Raw genomic sequence first — 12,022 nt, 5'->3', positions numbered from 1 at the left:
TTGGCTCGTGGCTGATGGTGCTGGAGAGGGTGCGCCCTGCCTGGCAGCCGTGGTGCCCGACCGTTCGGCGCTCCCGGTGCCCGCGGACTCGCGGTGCTTTGCCTTCTGTTGGGCCCCCGTCGCCGGGGCGCCCTCACAGGATTTAGAAGACCGCTCAGACTTCTTCTCACCCGACGGGCTCTTTCCTTCCAGCCAGTTGGAGACATTGATCCTGGATGGTCCGTTCCGACATGTTCCCGCAAAACGCACAGTCCTTCTCCACGTGCGTTTTGTCCTCATGAAGGCAGTAGAGTCACTTCGAATGCTCGTCCTCTTTGAACACATTCTCCAGCTAGCATCCAGGGCAAACCCTGAACAGCTTTCCGGGCGTCGAGCTACCTTTCTCCGGGGCCATGTCAGGTGTAGGCCACAGAAACTTCTGGACTACTCCAAGAAGCGTAACTCGACGAAAACTTCACCCTTGAGGGGCGTAGAAAAATCCAAAACGGGTACCTGTTGATCGGATGTAGAAACGGTGGAGCTTGAGGCTCTATTTGACCGAAAAATGAGAAAATCTCGTTGAAAAAGTGTGTAAAACGCAGCAAAAAGCTTGAGAGCTAAACACGTGGACTCCCAACACTTGAGCGTGCAGTAAAAATCTGAAGATGGCTGCCAGAGGCGGGGCTTATGGAGAGGGCAGTCATTGGCTGGGGGCAGTATGACCCAGAGACCAGTGATTGGTTACTACTAAGGAAGACAGATCAGAAACAAAACTGATACTGATTTTTTCTTTACCGAGGGTTCCCAGCCTGACGACGGGGAATATTCATGAGCATGTGAATCCATGCCAGACCCCATGCTGGAGAAATGTAAAAATCTCGCAGTTTAAAAGTGATTTTGTGTTTTATAATTTGAGACATTGTAGAAGTCACTGACACCTTCGGAATAGAAATGGCAAAGAATTAGGGATTACAAGGAAAGTATCCATGATGCCAATGCAAATTTTTATACGTACATCCCCTATGATAAACTACACGTGTATAAAGTTATGGAATTTTAGGCCGAATTTTCCATACTCAAAATTACCCAAATGTATCAGAGGGGAGAAACAATGTCTCACAGAGTTGGAGTGGAATGGTCTGCATAAAATATCTAACCTGATCATGTCATTGGGTAATATGCCATAACTGTACAAGTGTGTACATTCTGTTATGACTGATTCTGCCAAAAAGGTCTGCGGGAAGTCTTTTCACCTCATAAAAGGACAACCCCTAAACTGAGTCACATCCCAGGAGAAGCAGCCAACATTGATTGCCCAATCCAGTTGGTAGAGGCGTGGTTAACAGACCCAGCCATATACTTCGATGATGTCGCTATGTATTATAAATAAAAGTCCCCGACAAGACTCTGGACTGACACTCTTCCCGAAGTTCCTGCGCTGCGTTCCTATTCCATTTCATCATCCAGATTCCGGACCACAACTACAAGGCCAAAGCATTGCTGACCATACTCCAGGGCCCACTGCAAAACCCAAGCAGTGCTCTTATTCCCACCAAGGTCTCAAATCTGAAAACCCACTAATCTCCCATTAAAAAGGGGAAAGCTGTGGTACCTTTTGCATCCTGAACCAACCTGGCTTGCAGCCCACTAACTGTATGCCTGATGCCATCCTGCAATCCTGAAATCCTGCCATGCAGCTGACCTTTAGTATCCAGTGACCAGAATTGACAGTCTAGAAGTGCCATCCGGTGACCAGAACTGCCCAGCTGTGTGCCAGACGCGCCTCCGTGTAGTGACCAGACCCTATTGACTGTCCAACAATCCCCAAATTAAAAGTGGACCGAGTATAAATCACCACCCCATAGAAACCCAAAGTATACCTTGTCTTGCCTTGGTCCTCATCCCACTCCCTAAGCCATCGTTTCCTTATCCTGATAACTTGTAAAACTGTCAGAATTATCCGCGCAACCCTGCCCTTGATTTCTAGTGCTAGCACCATCTCTTTAGTAATTTTGTCTTGTGTAATCCTAAGCCATTTGTCATATTTCGAGTGATTGGACTGAGTCTGCCAGGGTTGGGTGCTGGGGTGACTGGGTTGAAGTCGCGAATCAACCCTGGATCTTACTGTGTCCCTCTTTGGTGGCTGAGCCTGAATACTGTAGTTTAAAGTAAAACTATTCTTGTCACAACTGATTTCCTTTCCTATTTCACGGCTTCATTTTACTCAAAGCGCACCTTTTTATATCTTGTATAACTCCTTAAATTTACCAGCTAGAGACTTGGGGCCTAATTCATGGAACGTTTTCCTATGGGATTGCGCCATTATAAAACACTTCCAAGAATCAGGCCCACACTTTCACTTCCAGAATATCCCTGTGATATACCTCTATCCCCCAGCCCACCGCACTCCAAATCAGAGTATTTCACCCGTTTTTATTAAAAACCGTTTGGGTAATTTAAGGTGGTAATTGAAAAAAATGCAACTTTTACATGCGTTATTTTACTGCAATCAGTTTTAAACTTTCCATTCATTTTCAAACTGTATGTTTTTGGTAATCCATTCTCTGTGATTGTTAGTGTCTTTGCATTGATGCTTTAGTGAGGAATTCTATTTGCTTCAAGGTTTTTTCACACACATTCATTATTTATTTTTCATAACATTGCAAGGGGTTTTTCTCTTATTTGGGGAGGGAAGGTCAGATTTGGATTCCGTTTCCCGTTTCTTATTCCTGATTACATGCTGCTTCTGTTTATCCACTCAGAATTGATTCGAACTTGGGGAAATTCTAACTTGGATGCTCTGTCTCCTAAATCTAAAAGTGCTCCTATTCTGCTGTGCTGTGTATCTGTTCCACTAGAAGGTTAAACCCAGTGAATTGCTCAAATTCTCATTGCAATTATAACCCCATCAGTGATTGCTGCCCCATAATATAAAGTGTATGATTTCTTTTGAATTTTAAAATAAATAAATATTGCATTTTACCAACCTGCCTGGTTCATGGTCCATTGTGACCTGGGGTATTTGAAAAGGGGGTGTGATATGAGTGTTGTACCATCTCAAAATTGAATCTGCATAAAATAAGGAGAAAAGCATCTCAATTGTGTGCTACATAATAAGCCAAGACCAAGGTGTGTGTCGCTTGATTGAAATCCTTAACAGTGGGTAAATATAGCCCACAACCTATAAACAGAAATTCCCTTCTTATATTGACGTTTGCTGGTAGGACTTCCAGTAACAGGTCTGTCACACTGGGAATGTGAGTAAAATGAGCGTTATGCAGTGCGGTCTCTGGGAGATGTGGAAGACTCCAAGTTGTTGGGGTGTGGGCAAAGAAGGCCATGTAGAGTCTAGGTTAAGATCATGTACACAGTTGTGCAAGTAATGCTCTAAGTGCAGCTTTTGTAGTGTCAAGGATGACAGAGCACGTTCCTGCATTGTGCATGCAGTTTTATCGAAATCCTAAATATTAGCGAAATACACAATGTATTAACCATGAACATTTCTTTGCACCTCAAAGTCTCAACCTGCGTGGAATGTGTAGGGCTGGGCTCACAGTCAACAAATGCTAAATCATCATGTCTTCAGAAACTTTATTCCTGCGAATCATAAGAAGATCAAAACTGAGATCAGCTAGATTATTCTACCCAATTAATACAACAAATAAAAATAACAGGCTGAGAAAATGTCAAGACTTGCCACAATAGCACAGCGGCACGTTCTATACAGGGTGTGAACAAAACCCTGCCTAAGGGATGTACCTCTGTGGAAAGCATCTATCAAATGTAGCAGTGGTTTCTCATGGTGAGAAGGGGAAGTGATTGCAATGTTTTTTTTTTAGGACTACTCCACATTACTCTCCAATGCATGAAAAGTCCTATGTATATCATATTCTTAAATCCTCTTGAACAAAGAACTTTGATATGGCCTGCTACAGAAATGCAATAAACGTTAGAAGACAGCCCCAACAGTGCAATGACAAACTCAAAGCAATGCCAAAGCAGGGGTTACCTACTGCAGTCCAGTATGCATAACTACCAGGCACATTTTGAAACGTATCTAAGAAAAATAAAAATAAAAATTACTTTACAACCATCTTTTAGAATTGAATGCAATAGGCTGCAGATGTGATTTGCTCAGTCACACCTGCTGGGCCTCTCACAGCAGAAGAGATGACTGTATTCATGATGGGGTGCCAGTTTACCAATCCACTAACACATTGCACCCCTGGGCACAGCCACCTTTAGAAGTAGTACATGCTGTAAAGATGAGACACCAGACACCCTGTAAGGTCCATTTGCTACCTTCTCACAGACGTCTTTCTCAGCTCAAAGCCTGATGTGTGCCACAATTAACACATCTACCACCATGCTGCTTCCTTTTTTGGAAGCAGACCTACTTCACCCCACCTTCTACCACCAAAGAATTGAATATTCCGTCACGCAGACTATGGTCTGACCACCACACGTACACATCTGCAATGCAAATTTGCAACTACAAATCACACGAAAAAGGTAAGGATGTTAAATAACACAACCACTTGGTTAAAAGGGGCATGATTTACCAATATTGCAGCAAACAGCAAAGACAGAAAACTGCAGCTTTGGTATCACTCACCTGAAATAGTATCAAAGCCTCGCCCTGCTTTACATGCTTGAAACCCGTTTTCCTGGGCGCCCACAAATAAAGGTCACAGTATATTAAACTACTGTACAATAAATTGGATTTATGTATTCTAATAAAATCTTTACAAGGGGTAATGGAGGTGGAAAGTGCACTAGGACATGGTGCTTTTTCAATATTTGGCAGAGGTGGGAGCAAAAGGCGAGGAGGTAGAGGCAGACTATTTTGCATGTAGACTCGTTTTAACTCTTACAGATCAATGAATTAAGCATACCTTTGTTTTTCACCGGTAACCCCTACGTACAAGTCTGATCAGAAGAGATCATTTCTTATTCAGCCATTTGAACAAACTGTCCCCATGCACACATATAAACATATAGTTCAGTCTTTCTTTGCTTGCATGCCTTCATCATCCTGTCTTTTTTTGGCTGGTGATAAACTTTGCATGTTCTTATCTGGACCACAGCAATGAGCTACCTTGCAGTAGATATGTTCAAGGTTCCTAGAACCAGCACACTTCTCTATCTGCATGGTTATATCCTCTTACTATGGACCAGCACTTCTGCCCTCCAATTGTTCAAACGCTCCGGTTCTCAGTGCCTCCAGGGTACTGAGCTGGATCTGGGTTGCAGGGGACAACAGCAGTAGGAACTTCTTAAGCGGACTTGGTCAAAAAACACTGCTGATCCCAACAGCAGATTACAGACAGAGAAGAGGGGTCCTTCCCTGGCCATTCTCATCCTCTACTTCAGGAATTTTTGGCAGCAGAGCAGATCGGGTCAAACCCCAGAATTTCTGTGGCGACATGTCCTTTTTAGTGGCTGTAAATTTCCAACCCATGTGGCTTCCACAGATCCGGCACTGCGCAATTGTCCAGGCATACCTGTAAAACATGTATTCTGTTAGAAGAGGATCAACACTGTACATTCATTTGGCACAATTTCTGTCCGACACCCCTCTGAAAACGACAAAAGAGAATGAAGCAGGTTTAATATTTTACCAATGAAATAAGATGTTTTCATTCAGAATGTGCTGTGCAGTTTGGACAGTGATAGGACAATTTTTAAATAAATGTATATACAGCTAGCATCATAAGGAAAACTCATTTACAAGGGATTGTGACTAATCCAAGCATGTTGTCCCTTCTCCCCCTAGGGGGAGAGACCTTTCCCATGGGGGCAGGGCGGTGCATCCACAGTACAATAGTCCCGCTGGGGTGGTGCACGGGGGATGATCACATGGGCGAGGATGCCCCTTTTGGCATTGGGGATGACCATCGCCAGAGAGTGCAAATCCTCCTGCCCCCTCCCTGGATAGAACCAATTTTTTATGTTGTCAAGTCAATCAAAAACAAAATACACCAATTAATAGGTTCAAGGGTACTCATACACGAAGGGCTCCCACAATTGGTTTGAAAAAATGACTTTGAAATTGTTATCACAGAGAAAGATCTCTAGAGGACTTTTTATGTTGTAATTGCATGAGTCAAAAACACAACACAATTTACAGAGAGAGAATAGACATCAATGGTTTGTTGGACCATAACAGAACATAAACATAAATGCTTTAAAACAGCATTTACCACCAATGCTCGAGACAAAGTTGAAAATGGTGTGTGTGCAACAAACCCAACCTCTGTGGAGGTTTGTCAAAACAGCCAGTTCAATTGTGAAACAATTCAAAGCGGAATTCTAAAGACAACGTAAAACAACTAAGAGGCAACAGACAAGATTTTTCATGTGTGAACAGCAATCAATGTGCTGTGAATTCGGGGAGTAGTATGTCTAGCAGGCCCTGGCAGGGTCCCCAAAACCCCCAACCAAACTGGAGCTCTGGCTGGCCTGTGTTACAGCTTTTCCCCACAACGGAGCCCCCGGCAGTGTGCCAATAACTCCCGGGAAGGAAAAGCTGTAATGCAGCCCAGCCAGAACTCCAGGATGGTTGGAGGTGATATCCACGGCCTTGGGCATCCGTCTCCCATGTGAGCCTACCGTCTCCAAGCACAGCGGAAGTCCCAGGGAGCCCTGGTAGGGTTTCCAACCTTTCCTGGAGGGAGACGCTGCAATGCAGACCAGCCAGAGCTTAAGGATGGTCGGGGTGATGTACCTGGCCTTGGACGGCTGTCTCCCATGTGGATTGAACGTCCCCAAGCTCAGCAGTGGTTCCAGGAAGGCCCAGCACAGTCCCAGTTCTTTCCTATACCCTAATTTTGCCCCCACCAGGGAAGCATAAAGTATCTGCCCCTCCTGGGGACACGGGGGGAATGAAGGGGGCAGGCCCACAGGCATGGGACCAGCCCGCTGATTCCCTCAGGTCTCATAGACCTCCATGATCTATATATTTTTTTGCCTTCTAGCAGAGGTGATGGCCACCAGGAAAGCCTTTTCCCACGAGAGGAACTTGAGGGGCCCAATGCATAGGCTCAAAGGGGACACAGATGAGCCTCGTCTGAACCACGTTGAATTCCCACGCTGGGGCAGGAGCCTTCACCGGCGGGAAAGAATGAGAAAGTCCTTTGAGGAATTCCTTGACGAGTTGAGACCAAAGTGAAGATCTTCCTGGAGACCTGGTGTAGCGGGAGATAGCTGCCAGATCTACCTTGATCGAGGCGTGCACCAGTTCAGCCATGGCCTAGGATAGCAAATATCGAAGAATCTGCAGGGGCGTGACCATCAGAGGGGTAATCCTTCTGCGACCGGCACCATATAGCAAAACGCTTCTGCTTGTGACCGTAGCACATCAAAGTCGACGACGCCTTGGCGAGGACCTCCCTGCAGTCCGTATGTAACTCATATCCTCCAAATTTAAGGGCAGCAGCAGCCGCCAAGCCCTCAGGTTGGGTCCCGATGCAGGATTGCACCTCCTTCTCTGGCGATACGACCCGGGACCGCTGGTAGCTTAATCGGAGGCGACGCTGACAGGCTGAGAAGGTCTGGATACCAAATCTGCCTCGGCCACGCCAGGCCGATGAATATCATCCTGCACCAACACTGTCCGAGTATATTGATGACTCGTAGCAGGAGAGGCAACGGAGGGAATGCGTACAGAAACATCCCTTCCCACAGGTGGAATCTTCTGGCAAACCTCTAGCATTTGGAGTTCGCTGCCGTCGCAAACAGATCGATCAGAGGCCTGCCACCCTTTGTGAAGACGTGGTGAACCTGGTCCTGCCGTAGTTCCCACTCGTGGCAAGAGCGCAATTCCCTGCTGAGGGAATCCGCAATGGTGTTCTTGACTCTGGCTGGGTGAAGAGGGACGAGGAACATTTCTTGTCCGACGGCCCAGCGCAATAATTCCTGCGCTTCCCTGGAAAGCGCCATGGATCGAGTGCCCCCTTGTTTCCCGATATAGTACATTGTGGTGGTGTTGTCTGAAGATCCTCACAACCTCGCCATTCAGCGACGGAAGGAATGACTTAAGGGCCCAGAACACTGCCCGTAGCTCCAGGATGTCGATATGGAAATCATTCTCCTTCGGCAGCCAAAGGCCTCTGGCGTGCAGACATCAGGAGTGGGCTCCCCAGTCTTCCAGGGAAGCGTTCATCGTGACAGTTTCCTGGAACTGAGGGTTCTGGAATCTAGTGTCTTGAGCGATGTTGGAGCAGATGCTCCACCAACTTATCACCAGACGGAACTCGTCATCTAGAGTGATCTTGTCTGCGAAATTGCCGGACACGTACCCAGCGAGTGTCCAGCAACTCCTGAAGAGGTTGCATCTGTTACCTGCAGGGCCGTATGAGGTAGATGCAGGATGACAATGCTGTGCAAGGACTTGATGGTCCGCACAGTGGCCGTCTTCATGGACAACAGCAGTTGCACCTTTCCCTGAATGTCCGCTACCCTCTTCGACGAGAGCGATGCTATGCAGGACAATGTATTGAGTCTGGCCCCAGGAACAGCGTCTTCTGCGATGGTATCAAGCAGTAATTTGGATAATTGATGGAGAATCCCAGATCAGTGTCCAACTCTCGCTAATGGGCCCAGATGAGCCCGTCGTTGAGGTACAGGTATGGGTGAATCCCTTATAGAAACAGATGTGCCGCCACCGGTGGCAGGCCCTTCGTGAACACTCTGGGGGCCGACTTCAAGCCGAAGGGTAGGGCCTTGAACTGGTAGTGCTGTCCGTGCACTACAAAGCGTAGAAACCTACCGTGTTTCCTGTGAATGGGGACGTGGAAGTAGGCATCCTCCAGGCCCAGCGACATCAAGAAATCCCCCCTTTCCAGTTGGCCGAGCACGTGCTGCAACGTGACCATCCTGAATTTCGGAGACTTGAGGGATGTGCTGCTCCTGATGGGCCACCAGAGGGATCCACTGACATCCATCTGTGCTGAAATTCCAGGGTATGTCCTTGGGCGAGAGTGTCCAGCACCGATCTGTTGGTGGTGATTGGTTCCCACTCGCTGACGAACCTAGTCAGCCGGCCTCTCACTGGAGTGCATAGGTGGGGGCCCCGACATACTGGCTGGTTCAGGCTTTTTTCGGCGCGCTGCTGGCAACAGCGATGCTGCCCTCCTCCACTGTAGGCTTGGGAACGGGCTCTTGGCTTCCTGGGTCGTAGATCTGGAAGGCTGGCGGTACGAGGAGGAGAAACCTTTCGAAGACCTGCCCGACTTTCCTCTGGAGGAGCAAAAGGAAATGCGCTGCTGCTGGAGGGTGCCCAGGGAATGTGCCATCTCTGTATCCACTGCGATGGCCTCTAGTGACTCGTCGATGACCTTCCCAAAAAGGTTATCTCCGTTGAAAGGCATGTCCAGTACCTTCCTTTGGACCTCCTGGCGGAAATGTGTGGCCTTCAACCAGCCTTGGTGACGAAGGCAGACACTGTTCCCCATATGTCGGAAAACCCTGTCGGCCATGTCCAGCGCCACTGTGATGGCGTGATCCGATGCTACCTCTCCCTCCTGGAAGAGGGCAATTGCTTCCATCCTCTTGTCATCCGGGAGGAACTCTAAAATCGGGCCCAGCTTGTACCACAGCTCCCGGTCATACCTTGTTCGGATCGCCAGTGCGTTCGCCACCTTGATGGTGCACACCACGGTGTAGATCACTTTTCTCCCCATGGCATCCATCTTCTTATCCTCGCTGTCCAGAGGGACTGAAGACATTGAGGAGGGGTTCGATTACTGTTTCCTTGCGCCCGCCAAAACCAGGCCCTTTGGTGCAAAATCCGGTACCTGGTACTTCTCCAGCCTATTCCGCTTGGCTGGAGCTGTGCAAGAGTTCTTCAAAAGGGCCAGGCCCTCTTCCCACACGTCGTCTAGGAGGGGCACCGGCACGATTGTCTTCCTCTTTGTCCATCACCTCTGGGACAGGAAACCCTCCTTCCTGATTTCTTCGGGCACAAGCTGGAACATCGGAGGCTCTGGCGATCATTGAATACGACCCCCACCGCGTCTGGTGGGGACACTCTAGGCTGTGGCACTCGTTGCACGCTCAGACAATGATATAATTGTGGCCCTATCCGTCCCAGTGTCTGGGTCTGCTGTGGAAGAGGGGGCCCAATGCAGATGTGGAGGCTGAAATGGGGGTGTCGGATGGCGCTTCCTCTTCGCCGGTGGTTGGTCGGGGGTATGGGGGACCGTTGGAACAGGCCCTTGTGGCATTCTCCTCTGGATCTCAGACATCAACGTGTGGAGGGTTGATAGGATGTCCAGAGACACATCCCTCCAAGGAACTGGCATGATTGGAACACTAGGTCCCACACCGCCGTCCTATTCCATGTTCTCGTGTGTAGGGACTCCAGGTCCTCGTCTGTGGACAAAATTTCCATGGCTTGAGCCATGGCCTGGGATTGATCTGGGGTCTCCATTACCCCCCCCCCTCCTCTTTTTCCACCCCGAGGGGCTGGAACTGGGTTCTAGGATGGTGTTCCCTTCCCCAGCGTGCCAGCAGTCCACTGCAAAGTCACCACTGCAGCCTCGCGCCTCGGAGGGAGGGATACCTTCAGAGCTGCGGGGGCTACCTTCTCAGGGTCAGCCCATTTAGCTTTCGAGAGAGCGGCCACCACCAGCTCTATTGTCAAAGACTCTTCGCGTGCTGCTCGGGGCTTCTTGGGCAGCTCATCCTTATTCTCCTCCGTCTGCGCTTCTCAGGTGTCTCCCGCAGTTTAGCCCGGTTGGCCAACTTTCTCTTCGAGGAGGAGCTCGATAGCCGGCTGGCAATGGAGGAGGAAGGTGATGCCGATCGCACCCTGTCTGCCGTGGGACCTGCTTGCGTGGCGACCGCTGTGGACCCAGACATGCAGCGCTTTCCCTTATCTTGGTCCCCCACATATGAGGCATACTCACAGGACATAGAAGCCCACTCTTCAGACCGATCAGCGTTGGGCGAGGCATGCCCCTGCTCCTTGGTTGTCTTCTTGGAGAAGCCGCAGCATATCTCACCATATTCTTCCTTGTGGTCCGGATGCAGGCAGTAGAGGCATTGCAGGTGCTGGTCCTCCACGAACACATTTTGAATCCCACACTTGGTGCAGGACTTCAAGAGGGAGCTTCCTTCCTCCTCCGTCATAGTTGGATTGCACAAAGTAGGCCCGATGGCCTTCTGGAAACTTTGACGATCTTCCCCCCTACAAGGGGCGCGGAACGTCACCAACAACCAATCCCTGCTGTCGGCAGTTGTTGAGAAGAGTGCACAGGTTCTTTTTGCGGAACAAAAATAGAACCCGTTCAATGAAAAAAACCTTAAAACATTTAAGAAGTAGCCTGCAGAGCACACTCGAGGACTCCCAACACTGAAGCATGCGGTAAAAATCTAAAGATGGCTGCCAGAGGAGGGGCTTAGGGAGATGACCGTCATTGGATGTGGACAGTAGGACCCAGAGGACAGTGATTGGTTTAGAGGAGAAATACAGTTTGTAAGTGAAAGTGAAACTTTTTTCTTTTTACCGAGGATTCCCAGCCTGGTGGCGGGGAAAATTCATGAGCATGTGAATCCATGGCAGAACCCATGCTGGAGAATCTTTTGGTTACTTATATGTGTGCCCAGGGACAAACTGGTAGCGGCAGCTACATTTTTACAATGTCTGCATAATTTTAAGTATGCATTTGCATTTACCGTGTATGGCTATTAAACGTGGCTAGTGCCATAAAATGGCTATGCACCAAGAGTTTTGCTTACATGAACAATCCTTAAACTCGCAACTCCTGGGCATCACTCACTAGAACCAACGGCGGATGAGTGAGTCCCCCCCCCCACTCAGAGACCCTCAGACGAACATCTGGGAAAATGTGAGTCATGGGCGTAAGTAAACACAGTTTTTCTGCCACTACGCCTTACCTCCCCATAAAGTAACACTGGGAATAAGTCCCTTTGTCTCCTACGTTCCACTCAACTCATCTTTTGATAATCGAACCTGGGTACAGTAACCTGAAATATAAGAAAACCTTTACATACTGTTGGCAAGATTGTATTCAGTACG

The 12,022-nt window shown here is 48.4% G+C and overlaps 1 protein-coding gene across 3 annotated transcripts in view; it reads right to left on the bottom strand.

The window, feature by feature from the left end:
* Nucleotides 1–3,553: 3,553 nt before the first annotated feature.
* CRBN (cereblon) overlaps nt 3,554–12,022 on the bottom strand; it is a 270,640-nt gene continuing 262,171 nt past the window's right edge. The window contains exon 11 of one of the 3 annotated variants that reach the window (XM_069643518.1): nt 3,554–5,483. In XM_069643518.1, coding sequence (XP_069499619.1) covers nt 5,300–5,483 — 184 coding nt within the window. In that variant the 3' untranslated portion in view covers nt 3,554–5,299. The remainder of the gene's footprint in view (nt 5,484–12,022) is intronic. The other 2 variants (XM_069643516.1, XM_069643519.1) reach the window with 2 other exon arrangements.

Source organism: Ambystoma mexicanum, chromosome 2p (assembly GCF_040938575.1).
Source record: "Ambystoma mexicanum isolate Mex_15411 chromosome 2p, UKY_AmexF1_1, whole genome shotgun sequence".
NCBI classification, from domain to species: domain Eukaryota; kingdom Metazoa; phylum Chordata; class Amphibia; order Caudata; family Ambystomatidae; genus Ambystoma; species Ambystoma mexicanum.
Note: the sequence above shows the minus strand (reverse complement) of the source record. Positions and strands in the feature narration are given on the sequence as shown.